The sequence below is a fragment of the Myodes glareolus genome, chromosome 16 (assembly GCF_982192425.1).
Source record: "Myodes glareolus chromosome 16, mMyoGla1.1, whole genome shotgun sequence".
Taxonomy (NCBI): domain Eukaryota; kingdom Metazoa; phylum Chordata; class Mammalia; order Rodentia; family Cricetidae; genus Myodes; species Myodes glareolus.
Window position 1 is genome coordinate 3,811,567 of NC_142041.1, and position 24,777 is coordinate 3,836,343.

Consider the following 24,777-nt stretch of genomic DNA (forward strand, 5'->3'; position numbering starts at 1 on the left):
AAATTTTTAGCACTTTGGGCACCAGGAAACGAAGAAGCTTTTGCGCTGTGATTCGTCACGATGATGAGGACTTCTGACACTAGCCACAGACGTAAAGTGCACAGAGAAGTATAGGGCAGGAAGTCTGAAAATGTAGAACTGATAGCAAACTTGTGGTAATTCATTTAAGACTGAGCTTTAATGCGTGTTAAAATTTCAATGAAAATGTAACAAATATTGGTGTGGTCATGCCATATTTATCAAGAGCAAAATTTGAAAAATCCAACTATTAATGTAGTTTAGAAATGTTTGAGCCTTTTGTCTCTCGCCACCCAGAGGTAACATTTGCTGCTCTCCCCAGTGCTCAGTGTGCAGACACACTCTCCCCAAAATGGATCAAAACGCAGGCATTGCTTTGTGACTGAGCTCACTTCATCTCTTTTGTATTTTTATTTATTTACTCGATAATTTTATTTATTTATCTGGGTTTTCAAGACTAATTTTCTCTGTGTAACAGCCCTGGCTGTCCTGGAACTCTCTGGAGACCAGGCTGGCCTTGAACTCAGAGAGATCCACCTGCCTCTGCCTCCTGAGTGCTGGGATTAAAGGTGTGTGCCACCATGCGTGGCTTTATTTCTCCTCTTATAAACTGCTTCTTCCTGCCTTTAGATCCTTTCCATATTTCAGAAAGTAATTCAACTATTTTGAAAATATCTTCAACAAATTGTCTTTTGCTTTTATTTGTAAATTTTAATTTTTTTTCTGTGCTAGCTCTTGAGGTGTCTCTCCTGATTTTCATCACTTATCATACCAATCTTTCACGTTTTCCTTCTAGGTAGTATTTTTTCTCTTTAGCCTAACATTATAATGTTTACATAACTATTGTAGCAGAGAATGCTAAGTACTGAGCCAAGGACACATAAGGACTAAGAATAACCCAGTCACTCGTCTGTCACCCACATGCATTCTCTCATTTAGACACAGCACACATGCACCAGGCGCAGGATCTACATGGGGTGAGCATGTGAACAAAGAGTCACGCATCCCCCAGAGTTGTATTTCAGAAGCATCTAGTCAAATAGCATATAACACAATGTGAGAGCTCACACCAATGGGGACAATCACCACCCAGCACTACTACAAACACTGTCACTAAGGCAAGACAAAGGAGATTATTTTACACTGAACGTCAAGGGTGCTACCAACACCATGGCACGCAAAAGAAGTCTTGGGAAACAGTTATAAAAATAGCACAAACCAATAAAAGAACATTATAAAAGTTACATGTCTTCTTTAATATGAATATTTCAGAGCAAGATCTCAAAGTAAATTTTAGAAATTAAATCTTATTTTTTAAGATGAAGTAGAACAAGGTCATTCTTGAATAATCATCTTTATTAGTGTATTTTCAAAGATACATATAATCCTGAGCTACTGCATTTATACATTTATCATTTTCTCTTTGAGGTTTACATGTATTTCACTTCAAACTTTGCAGTAAGTGCATTTTTATATTAATCAGGAACATAAATAACTTAAAATATCAGTTCTGTCCCTCGGAATCACCTACTAATTTACTCAGGTCACTTCACTGTCTGATCTACAATTTGAAAGAGTTTAAGCCATTAACTCTCAAATAATTACTGCAGACGTGGGCAGTGAAGAGCTGACTCCACAGACCCCAGGCACAGTCTTAGAAACCCATGAAGCTCTTGATTTCTGATCCATGTCCTTGAGTAAGCTGGCTCATTCCTTATCTGGTCAGCTGAGAAACAGTAAGAGAATCTTTAACTTTAGTGTTTCAGCTAAGGCAAAATGCCATAGGTTCTCTGCACAGGGAAATGGGCACACCGGGAACTCAAGAAGAAAAGTTTGCCATGATCTAAGGGGAGGGAATGCAGCCCAGTGTACATGTGTCTGTGATGAGATGATGAGGCCTTATAAAGCATGTTTTCCGCAGTACCTCCTCCAGTCTACAAAGAATACATCCAGCAGACTAACACTAAGTTCCATAAACCAGATTTTTATAAATGCTAAATAAAAAGACAAAAATGAAAGGCAAAAGTTTCTATAATCTTAGAGAAAAGACACTTATCCAACATATCCAACTGTGGACAAACATGTGCATCCTAAGTATTTTAATTTACTACCAAAATATTGTATCTTTCTACAAACAACAAAAAACAAGCATATAATATCTAGAAATGTTTCTCTGACAAGAATGTCAAGTTTTTGAAAGTACACTCAATTTTTTTTCCTGAATAAGGTAACTATAATCTTAGGTTAAAATTACAGTAAGCAGTTCAAGCAAAAATGCATATTGCTTAGATTTTTAAAGCAAGCAATTCTGTTGAAAATGTAAGTACAAATGTGAACCTATTGTAGAAACATTTATAAACACTTCTCGGGAATAGTCACAGATCAGCGAGTAATGACATTACTGGTTTACACATAATAAAAGACTGGTGTTAGGTGTAACATGTGATGACAAACACAAAAATATCTCTAAATGATTTAAAAGAACAAAGACACACTTTATTTTTCCAAGTCTGGTAACCTAGCAGCAAAATGAACTTGCATATACTGTACTGTAGTGAGCATCTGTTCAGAAAAGACTCAATGTCTTGAAACTATTATACGAAGCAGGATGGAATCCACTACGATAAATGAGTTGAAGGCGTCCAAAAGACCTTATCAAGAACTACTGGACACTCTCACCTGCGTCAAGGATTCAGGGATAGATTTAAGCAAAACTGTGTTCTGGATAACTGACTCTTATTGCGCCCCAGTAACAAGCTCGGATAAGGCAAATCAAACCTAAGAGATAAGCAATTGCCCACGACACGTAGGTTGCATGAAATCGTCTTGAAAAGTCTTGTGTGCCAACCTGAAATAAAAAACAAAAGCAAGAGATTAGATACTTTAAGGAAATGTCTGCTGGGAAAACTTTGGTTGGCACTCCCTGTTTGGGATTATATGAAACACGTCCGCAAACTGAAGCCAATTAGGCCCTCTAAGATCATGCGTGGCTCTTGACTGATTAGCATACAACAATGCTACTTGCACTAACTACACATTTTATGAAGTAAATAGAAAAGCACACTGCCCGACATAGTAGTGAGAGCTTGTACATCCTAGGGCGCAGCACCCAAAAAGGAAAGAAGTAATAATGAAGAAGAAATTCACGTTGTTTTCTCTTACTTAACAGTACAGTAAAACTTTGCTGATAAGGTGGGACCAGGTGTACTGACCAAAGAACAAGGAAAGCAAAACAGATCAACTCTCCGCTCCCTTCTCCTGGTGTAATCCCAGTGCCAACTGTTCAACTTCAGTCTCTCTGAAATCAACACATCCTCATAGCAAACATAAATCTCTGCCTGGCATGGATAAAGAGAATGATTTTTCAAATCTCTGTAAATGAGCAAGTGTTGATTTGGATATAAGATACTCCGTGATCATGCAAAGTTGGTTCTGCCCACTCAACCAAAGTAAAAAAGGCTTTTGACAAACGAATAAAGAATTTCTCAATGGTAAAGATTTTCGGAGTGGCACAAACATAGCCCTTCCCCGGGTAGGCAGACTCCATCAGAAACAGTTCAGGCACAATGAAATCTTGGCTTTATGTAATTAATATAATGCCATGAAATCTTTTTCAATGGGCTGGAGAAATGGCTCAGAGGTTAGGAGCACTGACTGCTCATCCAGAGAACCTAGATTAGACTTCCAGCTCTCACACCAGGGCTCATAACCATCTGTAACCCCAGTTCCAGAGAATCTGGAACCTCCTGCTGGCCTTCATGGGCATCAGCCATTCAAGTAGTGCACAGACATGCATGCAGACAAAATGCCTGTGCACATAAAATAAAATTAAAAAGATTTCTAAAAGATGTTTAAGAAATTAACTACTTAAAAAAAATACATATCCAAGGATTGGACATCTGATTGACCATAGTCCTTCAGAAGCTCTGGAACCTGTCAGGCTGAGTGGTCATCCTCTTGGGGATCTCTGATAACTGTCCCAAATCTCACAGCAGACTGAAGTTAATAAAGATGCAGAAAAAACATTTAATAGTAGTATTCAGACTCTTGGCATGGTACGGTACTCCCAGACTCTGGGATTACAGGAGACAAGAGGATCACAAGCTCAAAGGCCACCCTCTGCTATGTGAGACCCTTCAAAGAAACAAACAAAGGTAGTACTCACGGTTAACCCAACTCCAATGAAAATACATATCATCCCGATGGTGATATAGGCACAGCAGCGTCTCCGGGGAAGCGCACTACCGACGGAAGAGCTGTACGAGGCAGAATACAGGGACACATTAAATATCTATGCCAAGACTTTTCGTCACATCCTCATGACTTGTTATGTCCGGCTTCACTAACATACTGGCTTCATTCGTTTCTTCACAAAGACAGACAGTATGTATAAAATGAATTTTTTCCAGCAAATGACAAAGGTAAATGGTGCCCTGCTCACTGACAATATATATTTTTAAATAAATAACAACAACAATGACAAAAAAAATCACTATGGTCCTTGATCATCCTTCAGATAATGTCCATATCCAAAGGTCTTATCCAGAAAAGAAATACTAGATTAAAAGAAAAATAACCTTTGGCTTGCTTATGATTTATATTTCATGTGAAAAATTTGGACAACCGAGAAATGGATGAAAAGGGAAAGAATGTGTGATTCTCCTGCAGTCTCCCAGGGTCCTCGCTTACTCTCTTCCTGCCAGACTTTACCCTGACCCAAGGGCAGCATGAATAGTTCCCTGTTATCAAGGATTCTCAGGATTCTCTCTAGGATGTAATCAACAGACTCAACCACCTCCCCTCCTCCACACTTAAGGGTTTTAATCATTATAAACACTGGCAACTAAGCATCACCTAAAGCACTGTGCTTATTTCTCATCTTTGTCTTAAGCTTTTTAGAATTAGAATTATGACATTGTAGGGATTAAAGTATTAAGGTTTCTCAACACTGTCGAAAGCCTACAGGAAATTCATCAGAGCATATACTGTGACTGGTTTCTCAAGTAAAACCCCAAATTTGATAATATATGGCAGAGAGCAAGTAACCCAAACCCAGTGGGTCCCATTTGCTAATATGTGCGATTATTACACATACCATATGCAAGGCTGTTAGTGAGATGACAGAAAGAGATGTCACCTTGGCATGGCCAGTATTGAGATCATGGGTAATCTTTCAATGACTGTCTACTGAATGAGTGAAAGAGAAGAGGCCACTTATTAGACATAATTTATAAACATGCTATCCTAAAGAGGTTAATTCTGCATAATAATTTCCTTCAATGCCCAAGTCTTCCCATGAGTTAATGAATTTTGCTGCAAATATAGGTATCATCAATTTTCCTAAACTAAACATTAACAAACATCCCAGTGCATTGGGGACAATAGACACTGCATTGTGCCATTGTGCAGACGGCTGTCCGCAACCTCGAAGACATGTGTAGTCCAATGCCTTAATGCTTTGTTTTGCCTCTGTTTGTTTGTTTTAACTCTTACGTAACCTGTTAGTAGGTTTACTGCTTTAGAGCTCACAGCTGGCTCTTGTTTCTCATTACCATCTGTACAGCAATCTGGTGGTTTCTGAATTATCATACATGAGAAACCAAGCAATGTTCTTTATAACTTCAGAAGAGGCAATGGGGGAATGGAAGTGCTATGGTCTGAACATTGTTTCTTCCCTTCTGAAACTCACGTTGGAGTACAGTCTTCATGGTGAAGTATTAAGAGGATGGGGATTTAACTGGAAGAGTGTGGAGATGTGTGGCTGTTGCCAGGTAATTAGGATGAGACATGGTCACCAGGGTGGTACCCCATGAGTGAATCTTGTGCTTTTAGGTTTTGCTTTCAAAGAACAGGCAGAAAGACTAGAGAGTGAAAGACGTGTACACATTCCTCGTCACTAGCCGTGGAAAACTCTGTACCACCTCAAAATCTGGCCAGCAAGAAGGCCACCACCACATACAGGTTCTGGATCATAGGAGCTGTGATAAGCCTTATTTGATTTTTTATAATGCTGAAGTCTTTACTATGTCATTACTGCAATACAAAATGAACCAATACAGAGAGGTTTGAAGGCAGGAGAGATGTAAACAGCCAGAAGGCTGGGCCATTCTAGTTGATAAAAGAAGTTTGGCTCAAGAAGGAGAGAAAAACAATACTCTAGCCATTCTCCCACAAGAGAAGCAAAAGAGATTTCAGCTGGTTTATGGGGTCTACTGGATGTTTCTGAGGCAGCCAGGAGAGAGGATGTGAAGCAGACAGGCCATCTCACGACTCACACACAAGAATACAGGAAAGAATCAAGGGACTGTAGAGGGTGCTTATACAAGTAAAGAATGTGTTGTTGTTAGCACATAGGGATTGTTCATAGATACAGGAGGAAACAAAGAAAGCTCTAGAAGGTAGGTAGAGACTTAAATCTAGGGACTGTATAAAGTTTCCTATAAACTTAGTAAGCTTATTGGTTAAGAGAAACCCTGCCTCCACAACAAACAAAAACAAAAAAAAAAGAAGAAAGAAGAAGGAGAGTAAGGGCCATGGCATCTTCTTGAGCCACACAGCATGTACCTCACATATTTGCATGCTCTGGAAACTACTAGAAGATCTGAAATCAGACTTTAAAATCATATGGGCATGTTTTTCTAGGAAGCTGGTTGAAAACTTTAAGGCTGGGGTCAAAGGGTAATTTTTGAAAGCCTCCATCACAGCACTAACACAGGGCTCCGCCACGGCACTAACACAGGGTGCCAAATGGCTGAAGTGAAGGTGAAATAGGAAGAACATGGAGGGAAAAGTAAAATGGCAAGGGGCATAACTGGTACGATCTCAGCGTCCATGTATGGATTAGAAAGAAGATACAATCAGAATTCTGGCTGCACTAGAGAGATGGGGTAAGATTCATTGACACATGCATCCTCTATAAGGAATATTGGTGTGTGGAGTGGGGTCAGGAAGTTGTTCAATATGTATGTGATGTCATCTAGATACTAGAATGAAATCACTGTAGATGAAATCATGAACAGAGATTATATACATCTGAAGTTTCTGAGAGAAATCTGAACCAATTCAATGGTACATAGACGACAGTGCAACTCATAAAACTCACAGAAAACATGCGGAAATGCCTGCTTTGGAGAGCTCCAAGGAAACATCTTTAAAAAGGAAATGAGACCAAGACAATTAATCACAAAGGAATGTTCTCAGAAGTGGAAAAACTCAGAAGAAAGCAGTTTCTAACAACCAAGAGCAGAGCAAATTTAAAAAAGAAGCAAACAGAATGATCAGACCTGCTCTGAGGACACACATGGGTAAGGGAGGAACAGCTGAATGACGGGAACTTGTAGAAAATCCTCACAGCAAAGCCAGCAGCTCACTGCAGAGTAATAGCTAGTGGTGGCTTACTTCAGCGGGAATGAGGTGTACCTTGCACAGAAGAGACCTCCTTCCTTTAAGAGAAGGAGAGGTGGCCATAGACAAAGACAGGCTTATAGACAGCGCATAAACCAAAGAGTTCCACGGTCAGCTTCATTCACCTCAGAGAGACGGAAAGCAACACAACAGCAAGACAGGGAACGTTTTAAGACTGGACTATGGTGTATAAGAGGGACAAAAAGACCTGGACATAAGGGTTTGGGGACAATGGTGGTAGAAATTAAGGATGGACACTCAGAAGGGATCAAAGAACCTAGCTTTGGTTGAAGGGTAACAATTAGCAGAAGGCTAACCAATTCCAAAATTCTCAGTTTTCAGTTCTCCTGGGGAAGAGAGGGGAAAGTCACCAACCGCCATGTTGATCCAAACATTATTTGCGGAGGGCCTAGACAAGGTGAAGTCTCAGTGAATCTAGCAAACCTGAGTCTCATTACCTCACCCTGGGGGAAAGGAATTACTATCTCCTGCCGGCTGCATGTTATGTAGATCCCAGGTCCCTCCTTAAATTCTCTAGGAAGTAAGGTCATCATTGGCCCCAGCCACCTCCATCCACGCCCAGTGCTCTCTGTTGGGTCCTTAACAACATAGCAATGCTTTTCTCTGCCGGGGCCTCTACACAAGTGACTGCTTCTGCCCTGAACCACACTGACTTCTTTACCAGTCCCCTCTTGTCTATAACTTAGATTGCAGTTCACCCTCTCCTGAAGGTCACCTCTCACGATCGCTTTCCCACCGGCCTTCAAAGCAGAGCACACATTGCCATGGCAGCACTGAGAAGCCTTAATGTACTTTTCCATCTTGCTCCTTCCCCACCTCCTGGGCACCACTGTAAGACGTTTGTTATTGAAGTTCTCAGTAACACCGGAGTGCTGGCTGAAGTAAGAGGGCTAACTCAGAAAATCTAAAGGGCGGCAGCCAAGAAGAAAAGTCCGTAATAACTGAAAACAGTAGAAAAGTATTCACAAAGGAGTTCCTGGGGATGTTGAATTGATATCCAATGAGAATTTAGATAAAAAGCCCATGTCTCTCTTAGTCATAGATCCACTATAGCATTTCAGTTGGGGACTACAGCCCCAACTGTACTTTCAGAATGCTAGAACTGAAAATCCGGGTGGCAGCCACCATCCGCAAGGAAAGGAAAACACATCTTCAGCTGCGACAGCCCCCACTCCTTCATGAATAAGGAAATGGAATAGGGGAATATATTTCTTTGACTGGGGAGCCGCGGGTAAAGCTGTCCTCAAATGCTTATGAGATTAACACAAGGCAAACTAGTGTTGCAGTAATGATGTCGTAACTCCTATGAACAAAAAGGAATTCTAGAATAGTTACGTTTGATGAAATAAAATGCTGTCTCAGCCTCCTATTCTAAGAGACCCATCACGCTGCTATGAAGAAAAACGTGCCGAAAGAGATCTGGAAGGCAGCTATGGGCGCTCATATGATGACAGTTTCTGCCCACAAGCAACAAACACCCTGAGTTTCCCATGCTCAGCGTACGACTCCAGTTCTAGAGACCATCTTCTTAGAATGATGGTTAAGCTGCTTCCGTCCACGTGAACTTCTACGCACACCATTCCCTAAGGTATTGATACAAACACTTGTTCATATCAATACAGCTTTATGGCCAGAAATTTGACATTCTTACCAACAAAAATAGTGCCATTGTTCCAAAGTAGATAAACAAGTTCCTTAAGCATAACCCTGACCCCCTCGCAGCGGTTTCTAACTTGTAAAACTATTCCAACAATCCCTGCATTCTCAGGTTCCTGCGAAAGCTCTGGCTAATGTGCACCAGTGTCTACAAGACCACTCTTAACTGTGCTCAGAGTATCTAACCCTCTGCTTCCTATTTTCTGTGATTTTTAAAACTACCTGATGTCCTTGGCAAAAATATTTCCCACGTAATTTTGTGTATATTGTGATACATGCACAGACATGCATCGATAGCATGCATATTCATGTTTTGGGAGTTGTTGCCTCCCCAACATGACTTTTTTTCCGTGTATGTATTTGGGGTTGTCTACTTTTCTTCTCCACGCATGGACTTCCACCAGACTCAATGAAACAGAGGGCTTAGGTGAATTATTTCATGAATTTTAAGTATCTCTTCTTTTAAAGTTAAAAATGAATGATAAAGAAAATTATCCTGGGATTATACCTAATTGAAATCATTTAGCAGTAAGGAATGGAGACATTTCATTATGTATTCTCTATTTTACAGATACTTTTTAATTATTTTCTCTGAGAAACCATTCATGGGATTCTTCTATTTTCAAAATAGACGAAGTTAATTAGATCATACTAAAAGTCATATAAAGCATGGATCTATATTTTCTGTCTTAAAAATCAAATTGTCAAAACATTCCAGTACAATTGGCTTTGCTTACATTACAATTCACACATGTAAGTGGATGATCATTTTTAATTAAATTTTCGTTGTCAAAATTAATGTTGTGTGGAAAGGCTAACACATCAAGCCTATGACTACTCTCATTAAAAAGCCCTTCTCACAAGGTTGGTCCTCAGCTGCTGTCTGGGCACTCTGGTTTTTAAGACGTTGCTAGCATTCCATAAGTACGAAGAGTATACTTAGAGAGTATAAATTCTCTCTGTAAATGATACAGGTTACATCAAATACGAACTGTCCTGTTGGGTATCCTGACAATAGGAGCCTATGATCCCCTATGTCTGCCCTTGGCAGACACACACCGCAGATGCAGTAACAATTCTTTCACAGAAGACTCCACTGGGAAAGGCCTCCTTGAAGCTTGGGCTTGACGCCTCCAAGGTCTGCTCCCATTTGTCTTTCCCCTTTGCTGAGTATTTAATATTCTTCAGCTAGATTACATTATTATCTGTAGTATGACTGATTCCTAGTATGCTCCTGGGAACAGAATCTTGGTCCTCAGAACCGTCAACACATAAGCCATAAAATATATTTTTTTAATCAAAATATCTTTGCGGTTTCCCATGGTCATATTGCTTTTTACCCTTTCCCTAGGCAAACCAGTTAGAAACATAAATAAACAGACTTTAGAGGTAAAACAGACAGTTACATAAACTTTGTCACAGTAATAATCTCATTAGGAAGGGAGTGGAAAAACTAACCACCAACCAATTACAGACTCAAGAACAATAGGTTTTTCTCCTTGATTACAATATTTCTTACAAACTGTAGATTAGTTGCAAGAGATTATAACCTTTATAACACTGGAAAACTCTCGAGGTAACTGACAATCTATTAATTTTACTCTCGTAGAAATGGATTTCCCTTTAAAGAACAACAATCAAGCCCAATCATTTTAATTTAGAAATGGATTATATTAGCCTAAAGATGACTTGGCTTTGTCTTGAAAATGACAAATATATTAAGCATTCACTCACTTCATAGCACATATTAAAATTCAAATCTACTTAAGTGAGAATCCCAAACTCTGTAGATTTCTCCACGGTATTTCCAGCAGTAGAGAACTTACATTTTTTTGCAGTGTGGACATTTTGCCAGAGTGTTGAACCTCAGTTCCATCCACTGTAAAATAAATAAAGAAAGGGATTTGAAAAGAAAAACAACTAGAAACCAGCCAATCTGAGGAAATGTTTATTTTCGTCTAAATGTCACCAGGGATCACGACAGCAGCCACCAATTGCCTACCCGTGGTCCCACAGTTTTTCACCTCGAGCCGTTTTCCCATCCCTTGAGAACGCATTTTGGGATCCCAATCTGAACCGGTTCCCATGACTCTTCAAGGCTCTGACGCCAGCTAGTTCTGCCTCACGAGGAAAACAGGAGGCAATCCTGCTCTCTCGGTTCACGGACGAAGTCTGTCGGGTACCTTCAAGCTTTATTTTCCTTTAAGCCCCAAGGACCAACTTGTAAATACTTGGATATTTTGATTGATAACTTCCTTCGCCTTTCTTTTTACTTGTGTGAGAGACCGCGGCATACATAATAAACTAACCAAAAGAGATTCTAACAGAAATGCAGCCCGGAAGCTATCCTGCTCCCTCACTGTGTGTAAAATGTGACAAAACCACATTAATCCAATGGTACATTTTTCTCCTCCATCTACCAGTAAATGGGGTAAGAGAATGCGTAACTTTTCTCATAAAACCATCATTTAGACACTCAAAATAGCAGACAGATCTTAGGACAAAATCTTTCAAGGAAAGTTCCTGTAAATTTAAGCTAAAACCTTTACTTTACTGCATGAGAGTGTTCTCAGACAGCTTTCCCAAGGGGTGTGGCCGTTGTTCTGACTTTCTGTGAACGAACGCTGAACAGGCATGGGGCCTGGGGTTCTCTGTGATACCCCCAACAAAGCCTTCTAGTGGATCATCTTGCTTTAAGTAAGATGATAGTATATTTCTTTCAGTATTTACAGGGACATAAATATGTCATTAATTTGTTTCCAACAAGTTAGGATTCTAGGTGTCCAATTTCTAATTGTTGTGAGTTTTCAACAAATTACGCATATTTTCCAGAGAACGAAAGGTAATTTTAACAAAGTATCTTACGGGTTTTCCTTTCTACATTTTCTCTCTTCCCTAGGTTTAAGAAATGAGCGAAGGGCTGTGGATTTCCTATGCTGTGTTTCTTCATTTTAACTCAAACTTCATGAAGCCCTGCGAACCTAAGAGAACCTTCACACGTCCATCCCCCTCACCGTAGGGCACACAGTCCCTAGGGAAATAAACTCAGAAAGCTGCTACAAGAACGTTCAGGATTTTCGGAGAGATTATTTTCAACGTCAACGAAGCATGCCATTTTCAAGCAGCAACCAAACTTCCTCTCACTACTTACACTTTGTCACGTGTTAGTTTATTCCCATTACTCTTATCTGTAAAAGAGTCTTGTATCAATGTGCCAAACAGACATTTACACAGAAGCCAGAACAGAACACAAAATTAAGTGTTCTTTTGTATTTCCATTGCAAAGTTAGATGAGTTGCTGAACTTGCAATATCATTTGAGATGTTATTTATAAACAGCTTTTCATAAATGACTTCTATAAATGAAACAAGACAGCGGCCTGAGAGGGCAATTTAAAAACCCTCAGTCAAGGGTAGCGCCGAGCCCAAGACTTGAGGTTGACACGTTGCAGAAAGTGAATTGTAGATGACGAGACAAAGAAGATCATTTATCTCAGCATCCTTATCTTAAAGCGTACATTTCAGTGCAGATTAACCTTGGCAAATTCATTTATAACCAACGCCTGAGACTTGCTGAGACCAGACCATAAACTGTGTGGTCAACAGTCTGACACGAGAGGTGTTGTCTCCAGGTACAGTCTCTCAGATGCAGCAAATTCAAACAAGAAAAGTGTGGAAACAGGGGGATTCTCAGAAAGGATTATTTAAGGTGAAGTTAAAAAAAGTTACAATCAGAAAGTACCTGTATTTCAGATTATTTTTCAGATAGAAGAGGTCTAGACCTCAGATAAGAATTCTTTTCCTAACCCTCCACAAACACACTGAGGCATTTCTTTTTGACACTCTGGAGCAGATCTGAGAGCCGGCCTACCGCTGTCTGTGTTAATTCCCCTCAGCTATGGCACTAACTCTGTATTCAAGTGAAGAAAATTGATCGTGTCTGAAGGTAACCAACTTCGCCCACTTCAGGGAAAAGTGTGAACCCGTGTGTGACTCAGCACATGTGTGAGCTGTGTCCACTGTGTGTGATCAGCATGTGTGCGGAGCTGTGCCTACTATGTGTGACTCAGCACGCGTGGGGAGCTGTGTCTCTGATCCACTGTGTGTGATTCAGCATGCATGGGGAACTGTGTCTCTGGACCACTGCGTGTGACTCAGCATGCGTGTGAGTTGTGCCCACTGTGTGTGACTCACACATGTGTGAGCTGTGCCCACTGTGTGTGACTCACACATGTGTGAGCTGTGCCCACTGTGTGTGACTCAGCACGTGTGTGAGCTGTGCCCACTCTGTGTGATCAGCATGTGTCTGAGCTGTGTCCACTCTGTGTGACTCACACATGTGTGAGCTGTGCCCACTGTGTGTGATCAGCACGCATGTGAGCTGTGTCCACTGTGTGTGACCCAGCACATGTGTGAGCTGTGCCCAGTGTGTGTGATCAGCACGTGTGTGAGCTGTGCCCACTCTGTGTGACCCAGCACATGTGTGAGCTGTCCCCAGTGTGTGTGACCCAGCACGTGTGTGAGCTGTGCCCACTCTGTGTGACCCAGCACATGTGAGCTGTCCCCAGTGTGTGTGATCAGTACGTGTGTGAGCTGTGCCCACTGTGTGTGATCCAGCACATGTGTGAGCTGTCCCCAGTGTGTGTGACCCAGCACATGTGTGAGCTGTGCCCACTCTGTGTGACCCAGCACATGTGTGAGCTGTCCCCAGTGTGTATGATCAGCACATGAGAGGAGCTGGGCAGTTTTGTAGAGAACACCAGCCTCCAGCAGGATGACGTGTCTTTCATCAGCAAGTGTGTACCTGTCTGCGGTAGACGCAGTGCTGATCTCTGCTGCACATAAGAAACATCTTCATATTCCTGGTCGGCTGGTTTACCCTGCTTATTCACTTTATTCTTCTAGGAAATTGTTTTCTCAAGATGCTCCTCAAAATAATCACTATTCTCTGATCACAGGATTCTCTCAAAATAGTTTGGATGACCAACAATATTTGGACATGCAACATAAAAGCTCAGTGTCAGATGTTAACATGATGCAGATGAAACATACTAAAGAATACAAAACTTCTGCCCAATTTCTCTAACCTATAGTTATAAAAGTACTTGCAGACTAATAACTAATGGTTCATTAAATAAATATGGCATTAAATATACTTTGCAAACACAACTCTCATTTTTCTAACATGCGTCAGTGAGTCCAGGAAGGTCTTGAAGCAATGTCAAATAGTAAATCCCTAAGCAAGCTAACCTAGGAATTACAACCCTATTAAAGGATGACACTATAAACAGAAGGATGCTCTTGAACAGACTCACCGCACTGATCTTTAATCCACAAAGGGATGTGCCCTCTGGCCTCAGGAGGCCAGAAACAGCATTTTTTTCATTGTTGTTATTATCTTTTGGTTTAAAATGTCATAGGTATCTTCTAAGATAATGGATTTTTTCTTTTTCTTTTGTTTGTCTCTAGAAAACTCAACTACAGTTCAGCCTAGCTTTTCGTCTCTACAGGATTAAATATCTGCATACTTTTATTTCTAAACATGACTTTGCATTCTTGCCGGACACATTTTTCTCCTCTTGATTTTCTCCACTCAGGACAAAGAATGAGTAGAAAAGAGTCAAGATTATTCATGTCTAGCACAATAACGTTGAGGCCACAAGCAGGAAGGAGAGTTAGGCAGACCGTGTTCTCTTATGAACGCTGAGCGATCTCTCCTCCACATCCCTGGTGTGCTGGGGATGGAACTCAAGGCTCCTAACTTTCAGGCAAGGCCCCACGATTGCAGAATACCCTAATAATGGAATATAACAAACTTTCTCTGAGATCTCAGCCCCTCTGGCTTCTCCTATTAACCTGAAACCATCAAAATCAACTCCTATGCTTCAAATACCAATGATGTCCTCCCATATTACCAAAGATAACTTTCAGAATTTTTGAAATCATCTTTACATCCTGTACCTTAAACCAAACATCTCTTCTAGATGAAGAATTAAAGTTTTTAATTATTGTTATTGTGCAAGATATGCTAATTTGATCATCTGACTCAGGTGCCTAGCCTATATATTAAGGAGAAGATTTAGCCGTAGATGGAGTCTATGATAGCCAAATACCTAAATGCATACATTATTTTAAGATTATAAAAAAATCCCCCTCCTACACATCTATTTAAATTCTCAATTTGGATCATTTCTCTAGAATTCACTGTCAGATGATCACCTTAGTGCTAGATCAAGCACATTAAGAAAGAAAAGAATAAAGATTAGGGGGAGGGGAGTCACTGGTAGGGGCAGGAGTAACAGGGAGGTGGAGAGATGACAGGAAGAACCACAGAAACGCCATAATGATAGCTAACATATTACATCAGGATTTAAATTTAAATATCTGTATCTATATATCTATACATATAATACTTTTCTATACCTTTTGCTATCACTCTTTTCCACACTGTTAACACTATAATTTTCTCTCTCTTAAATTAACACTTTTCTAATCAACATCGTTACCTTTCTGAAGAATGAAAGTTGAACATCTGCTCACTCCTGTGCAGCCTGCTCTATGCGTGGCATCCATAGATCTGAAGTTCTAAGTACTTCTTTTTTATTAGTATTACATTGTTCTACTGTGTGTGTGTGTGTGTGTGTGTGTGTCTGCACTGACATTGTAGAGGTCAGAGGACAACTTCTGGGAATCGTTCCTTTCTTGCTACTGTGTGGCTTCCTAGGATTGAACCTGGGTTTTCTGAGTTAGCAGCAGCAAGCGGCTTTCCCTGCTCAGCCACCTTGTCACCTTACAGAAAGCATTCATGCTGGAGTAGGGCCATGCCTTCTAGGCTAGGTACATCTCTGCACTCAAACAATGCATTCCCACGCTCTATGCCACATGATTCTTTTTCTTTCTTTTCTTTCCTTTTTCTTCTTTTCCCCCCAGACAGGGTTACTCTGTAACAGCTCTGGCTGTCCTGGAACTCACTTTGTAGACAAGGGTAGCCTTGAAGTCACAGAGATCTGCCTGCTTCTACCTCCCAAGTGCTGGGATTAAAGCCATGCACCATCTCACCCTACTTTTCATATGATTTTTAATTGTCTTTCCCTTCCTAATAGGTTAGAAAACTATGAAAACAGAGATGGCTTTCTGTCTGCCATGATTTCCATGGGATTTTCCCGGCACCTGGTACACACACTCTCAATATTTTTAAATAAATTATACTGTGGAATGTCTTTCGGGACACTGTGAATATGTGTTGCTCTCACTGGTTGATGAATAAAGCCGATTTGGCCGATAGCCAAGCAGAATAAGGCTGGACGGAAAAGTCAGATGGAGATACAGGGAGGAGGGTGGAGTATAGGAGACACCAGCAGTCGCTGAAGTAGCAAGATGTCAGAGCACCTGGTAAGCCATGGGCCATGTGGTGATACACAGATTTTAAAAAAAAAATGGGTTAATTTAAATGTAAGAGCTAGCTAATAAGTCTGAGCCACTGCCCAACATTTATAATTAACATAAGCCTGGAAATGGTTATTTGGGAACTGGCAGGCAGGAGAGAGCCTTCGGGTCACAAAATCACACTAGCTCTTTTGTAAGGTAGCTGCAAAGATAATTCAGGAAAAGACTAGGAGTAGAAAATATAAAGAAGGCAAGGAGATTCCTGAGTAAGTTGGAACGAAGTCTGTTCTGAAGAGTTTTAAATGTATTAAATTCAAAAGACAGTTTCTTCATGTAAGACAAAGAGCAATAAATGGATTTAATATATATTTAGCCAAGTCAATTTACTTCATATCTGTTGACATCTGTAAAGTATATTAATCTGTACTAAGTCAATATGAAGTGACTGTAAACAGAAATCTGTGGCTTATCCCAAGTATATTCCATAATTTATGGAAGCATTGTTCTTATTAATAAAATATAATGTAAAGAAAGGGATTTATATTTCATCCTCGATCAGAAAAATCCTAGTGATTATGATGAAATATACACAATTAGATGAGTGAAGAAATTTCCATTTCCTTCTCCAACCATGACTCAAGTAACAGTATGTGAAATTTACAGATGTAAGATACATGGGGCTGGAGATTTGTCTCTCTCTCTGCACTTAAGAGCACTGGCTGCTCTTCCACAGGACCTGGGTTCAATTCCCTGCACCTACATGTCAGTTCACAACTGTCTGTAACTCCAGTTCCAGAGGATCTGAAGTTCTCACACCAATATACATAAAATAAAATTAATATTAAAAAATGCAAGATACAGTAAGGGAAAATAACAACAATAAAAGCAGAAGGAAAATGGCTTCCAACGTGTGTACAGTAGAAACCAAAGTCTTAGCAAGTGACTTGGTGAGCCGGATGCTGAAAGAGGGACCTGCCAGAGAAAGCAGGTGGGTCCCACTGAAGAATCCGTTCTTAGTTCAGGTACTTGAACTACTTTCGAAGTCAGATATTAGAGAGTGTGGTAGAAGCAAGGAGCAACACTTTCATGCTCGATGAAGCATCAGTCACTGTAGCCAAAATGCAAAAGTCACTCGTCAACTTACTGACAGACCAAGAAAAGGTGGTACACACATGAAATGAAATAATTCAGACGTAAGAAGGAAGGCAACTGTGGCATTCTAACAACGTAAGTGAACGTGGAGGATGTTAAACACAACAAGCCAGATGCAGAGAGAGTAACACGGTGTGATGATGTCTATATCCAGAACCCAAAACAGCGAAACCCGCAGAGGTAGAGAGGACAAGCGTTGTTCCAGTGGCTCAAGAAGGACGAGCAAGAATTGGGAACAGTCGGCTGTGGAACTACAGCTAATGGTACTTTCCCGTCTTCTTGAAATTATGAAGAAAGCAGATATGAAGTGCTGAAGTGTTGTTTTTAAGATACTTATACTAATCAGGGGGAATATACCAAGTGATCTAAACAATCGATCACTTGTTTCAGTGTGATGATTTTAGTGTACACATGTGTATAATTGTGTACACTAAATATATGTTTCCTTGTCATTTGTACTACAGGCTGAAAACCAAATACCCAAGTGCTTCTGGTAAGCCCTCTCTCCACGCGACAAAGCCAGAAGCATTCCTCCCTCAACACAAGCAAGAGCTGAGTGATTTCTTCTGAAAAAGCATTGAGCTGTCAAGTTTATGAACGTAGGAAAGCCATGATGCTCTGAAAACAAAGCAGTTACAGTCTTCAGCCTGAGCATGAGGTAAGCACCTTACTATCAGTGCCTAGAATGTTGGAGCCCAGATCCAGCTTCCCCAGGAGATCAGAGACTCTTCCCCAAGAGAAACTGGCTGCTCGGCAGATTTACAAGTATTAATGAAGGACAATTTTCAAAGAAAATGGAAAGGAAATCACCTAGCCTCTATCAATATGTAGAGTCTAATGGGGGAAGGAGGGACTTAAATACACACTTAAGTAAAATTTCTGTGATGAAAGAAACACAAATAGAGGAATGAGGAAGACGCAGAGAGAAGTCACTGAGAAAATAACACCCCCTAGAAAGCATGATTAGTATTCTCTGGACAAAGCCATGGGGAAGAGATTACAATCAAAAGGAAATGGGATTTGAAAAGCTCTGAAGTTAGATCATCTGAAATAACTCCAAAGGCCCATGAAATACTCTCCCTGGGACATGTCCTCATGAAATTTCAGATCAATGAAGAAAATGAAATAAAAGAAGGGAAAACATTAATCTACATGGGAAGTAGAGAAAGACAAGATCTCCTGAGTAAATTGGGAGCATGGGGATCATGGGAGAGGGTTGAAGGGGAGGGGGAGGAAGAAGAGCGGAGAAAAACATATAGCTCAATAAAAGCAATTAAAAAAAGAAGGAAAACCAAGGAGAAATAGAAAAGAATAGGTCAAATCAGAAAGGACCTGGAATTAGACCAGTAAACATCTCATTATCAATGGGGAAACTCTACAATTTTCTGAAAGAACAATTGGAAACTTCAAATTTAATATCTAAAGAAATCATTATGCAAATTTAATGTTAGAATAAAAAGCACCTAAGAAATTAATGCTACTTCTTGACTCTTCTCAGGACAAAGTCCACAGTTTCAAAGGCAGCATGAAATGCAAATCTGAAGTCTGAAAAACACCTTTCGGGTGGCGGTAAAGGAGGTACCAAGGTGACAGCTACAGAGCAGAGAGTTAAAATAGGAGACATTAGCCGCATCTGATGACTAGATACCGAAATTATATAGATCCAAAACACCCAGAAAAGAATGTACATAGAAAACTAAAGAAACCAAAGCAGAGGGCAAATATTTACACATTAAACAAAATGTTGAGAGTCATGTGAGGAAAATATACTGCATCACGTGGTTCAGCCAAGAACACCACTGCCCTAATCCTATAAAGAACTCAAACACTAAGTCATACAATAAGTCCGCTAGGAAGGAGGAAAGGAATTGAGGGCAGAAATACTAAGAAAATGTGGGTGTAAATGTTCAAGTTGCATTTTACATCTTACAGAATAAGGTCCAAAACTGACAAGTCAAACAGAAGTAGGAAAAGAAACGATTTGAACACAGAAAACCATTATCAGTCAATTAATTGGCCAGGCTTAAAGCACTTGAGGGACACTAGCTGTTAACCAGGGAGATGAAGAGGTTCCAAGCCTGATTTGATATTTAGAACACATGTATAAAATCGCTTTAATACAATAAACCAAAGGAAAAAAGTCAATTACACTTCTAAAGCTCATTCCTAACATGACAGCATTCATAGGCTTCCTTGCTATGCTAAGACTCTGGAAAATATCTAATACTAAGGACCTAAAATAAGTGTATTCCCCTAGGTGTTGAATAACAATAGAAATCCTCTCTTACCTTTCTAGATGGGATGAGTCTTTATGAAAATAATTTTTTAAAAATCAACTGTGAGGTGAAGTCAGAAGTATTAAAACTACTTCTATAGATTTGCTCACATGGAAGTCTTTTATTTTACATTTTGTCCAATGGTTTGTTGCTATGGAATAATTTTTCTGTACACTGTGCAAGTACATGTTGCTATGATTGGTTTAATAAACAAGCTGAATGAGATAAAGTAAGGCAGGAAAGCCAAACTGAGGATGATGGGATGAGGAAGGGCAGACTCAGAGAGGTCGAATGGAGACGAAGGGAGAAGCAAGATGGACAGACTATACTGAGAAAAGGTACCAAGCCACGTGGCAGAGAATAGACAAGAAATATGGGCTAATTGAAACGTAAGAGTTAACTAGTAATAAGCCTGAGCTATTGGCCAAGCACTCATAATTTATATTAAGTCTCTGAATTGATTATTTGGGAAAAGGTGGCTGGATGGGAAAACTTCCACTATCAGTTTGTCTAATCATGGGCATCAGAATTAATTTCCTTAACTCCAAATACAATTTTTCTTGTTATTGTTTTATTTTGTTTTGTTTTCCAAGACAGAGTTTCTCTGTGTGGAGCTGTGGCTGTCCTAAAACTCACTCTGTAGACCAAGCTGGTCTCAAACCCACAGAGATCTGCCTGCCTCTACCTCCCAGTTGCTGGGATTAAAGGTGTGCACCATCACTGCATGGCATCAAGTATACTTTTTAAGGTCAGAAAATTTTTTATAAATTATAATATGAATTGCTCTTAAATATAAAAGCCATATACCATGTTGAACATGTGTACTTTGACACTAAGTAAGGTGAGATAGCTAAGATTTATTTGCTCATCAATACCCATAGAACTAAAAGTGGATACATCTTTTGTCTAATGTACAAAGGATGTTATATATCCCTGCTATACACTGAGCTTCACAAATATGACTCTATTTTAACCAACACACACTTGGATTAAAACTACACAATTACAAACAGTTCTCAAATCTATGCGATCATGACCTAGACTTACAGGTTAGTGTCCAATGACCACAGCAGAGCTACTTACCAGGAATGTGTTTCCGCAGTGCCCACACACCACCCTTGTACCTTCTGGCTGGACTGGCAATGCAGGCTGAGTCGGCTGTTCCTCACAGATGAGCATAACAGGGCCAAGGTTAATTATGCGTCGACTGTGGAAAGAAAGGGCAAGCAAACCCATGAACCTACAGGCAGACTGAGAGCCAACCTGAAGCACATGGTCAGAAACAGACTACAGTAAGGTCAATGAACTGAATCAAGTATTAAACCCTAGACCCCAAGTCACAGAAAGTATCAATAATCATTCAAGGGTAAAACAAAAAATGTTTTTCAAATATAACTCATATTATAGCATCAGTTCTGATCAGTGACCTTGGGAACTATTGAACTGCCATTTCCAAATTTTTATAACTTCAAATCACAAAGGTCATTTCTTTTCTTAATCTACACAGGCAACTTGAATTTGGTAGAAGTCCGAATGCACAAAATATTTTCCACACTAACAAATATGTCTGTCATGAAAGTACCAAGTGCTGAGCTGAAATTGAATTTTTCTGAACATCCTAGTACTCCTTGATAATTATTCATTCGGAGCTGGAACAAAAGTAAAATGGGGTCCATGTTTCCTTTCTGTTCTCCAGCCCATCATCAGATGATGTATTTGGTGGTCAAACGACCAGAGACGTTGCAGGAAAAAGGAAACAGTAAAGGTGTTTATATCCTTGCATGTCAGCACACGCATAATAGCATCTGGTATAGGCAAGGAACCCCAGGCATTATCATAAATGCACAGATATTTGTGTAGTATGCAAGGAGATTCACAATAAGTCTCCTAGGTTAGAATTAATTAAATCAAAGGTAAGCTAAGTAATTATTTTTAAGTAAGTGAACCACCGATCTATTACAGTTCATTAAATATCCCCCATAAGAAAAAGAAAATCGCCATTGTCTATTCAAAAACATTATATTCTACAAATCTACCAAAACTCCCGACTGTCAAGTTCTAAGTCTTAATAACAAAAACAAGAAAATCTATGCTCTGTGGTGACTGAGGACAAAGACTGTCTGGAACAAAGCCTAGCACACAATGATTCTTGATAAACACTTGTTGAATGAACAAAGGAATGAAGGAAGGAATCTTCATGTCTTACCAGTTGGGTCTCGGACATCCTATTCGCCGAGATGTGTCCTTACATATGAGGAGACAATTACAAGGGCATCTAACATATTTCTTCCCTGTCGGGGGGGTTTTGATTGGCTAGATAATGGAAGAAAATGCAAACACAGGAAGTCAACCAAAATACAAACTGTCAAAAATTGCTTATGTTTAAGGAGGAAACGATGACTTGAAACTGGAAGGCCCCACCGTGCTATCAAGGTTCAGTCTGAGAACGAGGGCACACACATGGCTCCAAAGGTTGAAGACGCTGACTGGAGAGCACTCGGAATTTCAGGGACCGTGAGGATTTGATAGGAAAGAACCCATTTCAAAGTGCGTTTGTACTTTCATAGGGTAGGAATAGTTATTGCATGCCCGTTGTTTTCTCCTTAAAGTTCACAAAATAAGGTCATATAACTGGCCACTTATGTAGAAGCATACACAGGACTCTCAGACCTGGCCCAAGCTCAACAGGAGCAACATTAGAGAAGAGTGGGCTCCTTTGACCTTTTCTTCAACTCCTCAATAGCATAGAAGTGATTCATTTTTAATGGTATATCTAACTTAAACATTTACAATTGTACCAATACTAGTATATATTTTAATTTACAGTAAAATTTAAAGTGAGAATAAATAACACTCCTTGCAATATGAGAACTTAAGCCTGCCAAACTAGATAGCCACACTGAAGAGAACAGAGCTCCTCTGTGGCACTCCTTCCAAAACACATGACCTGAGACCAAGCTTGGGGAAATGGGAGACAGTCTCCAAAATATCTTGTCTATACTGACCAGAACATATAAGCAACAGAAAGACAAAAAGGAGCAAATCACAGATAAAAGAATGTTAAAACAATATGTCAACCTTAGGCAACATGTGATTCCGGCTTTATTTCTGCAGTAGAAGTTTTTCTTTCCTACAGACACTAATGCGACAGTTTAGGAAACATGAATTAGGTCATAAGATTAGACACAGGGGTTGGGGAGATGCTCAGTGCTTAGGAGCAATAGCTACTCTTCCAAAGAACCATGTGTGTGTGTGTGTGTGTGTGTGAGAGAGAGAGAGAGAGAGAGAGAGAGAGAGAGAGAGAAAGAGAGAGAGAGAGAGAGAGAGGGAGGGAGGATGGGAGAGAGAGAGGGAAATCGAGAAGCATCCATGCATAATTTTTTAACACTTATTCTTTAAAAGACAAAAAAGAATCCCAAATATATTAAGTAAATATCTGCGATAGAAATACATAAATGTGGGCTGGAGAGATGGTTCAGAGGTTAAGGATGCTGACTGTTCTTCCAGAGGTCCTGAGTTCAATTCCCAGCAACCACATGGTGGCTCACAACCATCTACAATGAGATCTGGTGCCCTCTTCTGGCATGCAGTCATACATGGAGGCAGAACACTGTATTGTATATATAAAAAATAAAATCTTTTTCTAAAAAAAGAAATCTCTTAAAACACAGTGTAAGGGGGCTGGAGAAGTGGCTCAGAGGTTGAGCATTGCCTGTACTTTCAAAGGTCCTGAGTTAAATTCCCACCAACCACATGGTGGCTCACAACCACCTGTAATAAGATCTGGTGCCCTCTTCTGGCCTGTAGGGGCACATGCAGGCAGAACACTGTAGACATAATAAATTAATAATAAATAAATAAATAAATCTTAAAAAAAGAAATACATATTTGTTAGTAAAAATCTATGCTTTATTAAAGAATCTTGGAGGTAACTAAATCTGAATGTTCAAATTTGCAAACATCAAGGGTATATAGCTATAGTATAAAAAGCACCCAGAAAAACAGAATTGGGGCTTATTCATGTTTGTTACTGATTTATGTTATTCAAAATTTACCATGAAATAAATGTCTGTTTGACGATGGCTAAGACCCTCCACACACGTTTTATTCCTTTCTCACTTCTAGACATCAGTCCCTTCACTCATAACATGAGGCAACTAAGCCAGACTGAGCACCGTTCCCCAGTGCCACCCGCCAGGCCCTGCTTGGTCTGCATGGGCAAAGGGGAAGGGACAATCCCGGGAGCCTATTTTTTTTATGTGTTGTTTTAAGACTTACTCATTTTTATTTTATGTATATGGAATAATTTGCCTGAAGTTATGTCTGTGCACATGTGTGCAGTGCCTGTGCCCAGAAGACAGCAATGGGTCTCCTGGAACTGGAGTTAAATAGAGCGTTATTAGCTGCCAAACAGATGCTGGGAACTGAACCAGGTCCTCTGCTAAAGCAACAAGTGCTCTTAACCTTTGAGCCATTTCTCCAGCTCAAGCACATGTTTTAAGATCTTTATTAGGCAAAACAAAGCTGCCTAGCTGGGTGGTGCATGCCTTTAATCCTAGCACTCAGAAGCCAGAAGCAGGTGAATCTCTACGGTCATCCTGGTCAACACAATGAGTTCCGGGACAGCCAGAGCTACACAGTGAAATTCTATCTCAAACAACAACAATAATAATAGGAAAAGTTGCTTTGCCAATAACTACGCTGGGTATTTTATTTCTGTTTCCCATAATTATATAAATTGGTATTATTTTACCATGAAGAAATCGCAGTTTAAGATATGAAGTCCCCCAAGATACAGTTACTGAAGAGAAAACAGGGACTCACATCCCTGTTTGTCAACCTCTGGTTCTCAGGCCCACAATCAG

The 24,777-nt window shown here is 40.0% G+C and overlaps 1 protein-coding gene across 1 annotated transcript in view; it reads right to left on the reverse strand.

The window, feature by feature from the left end:
- Positions 1-1,356: 1,356 nt before the first annotated feature.
- Pip4p2 (phosphatidylinositol-4,5-bisphosphate 4-phosphatase 2) overlaps positions 1,357-24,777 on the reverse strand; it is a 55,754-nt gene continuing 32,333 nt past the window's right edge. The window contains exons 3-7 of the mRNA XM_048420137.3: positions 22,119-22,225; positions 20,996-21,119; positions 10,926-10,978; positions 4,184-4,274; positions 1,357-2,866 (exon numbers count right to left, since the gene is read on the reverse strand). Of these exons, the coding sequence (XP_048276094.1) occupies positions 2,723-2,866; positions 4,184-4,274; positions 10,926-10,978; positions 20,996-21,119; positions 22,119-22,225 (519 nt within the window). The 3' untranslated portion in view covers positions 1,357-2,722. The remainder of the gene's footprint in view (positions 2,867-4,183; positions 4,275-10,925; positions 10,979-20,995; positions 21,120-22,118; positions 22,226-24,777) is intronic.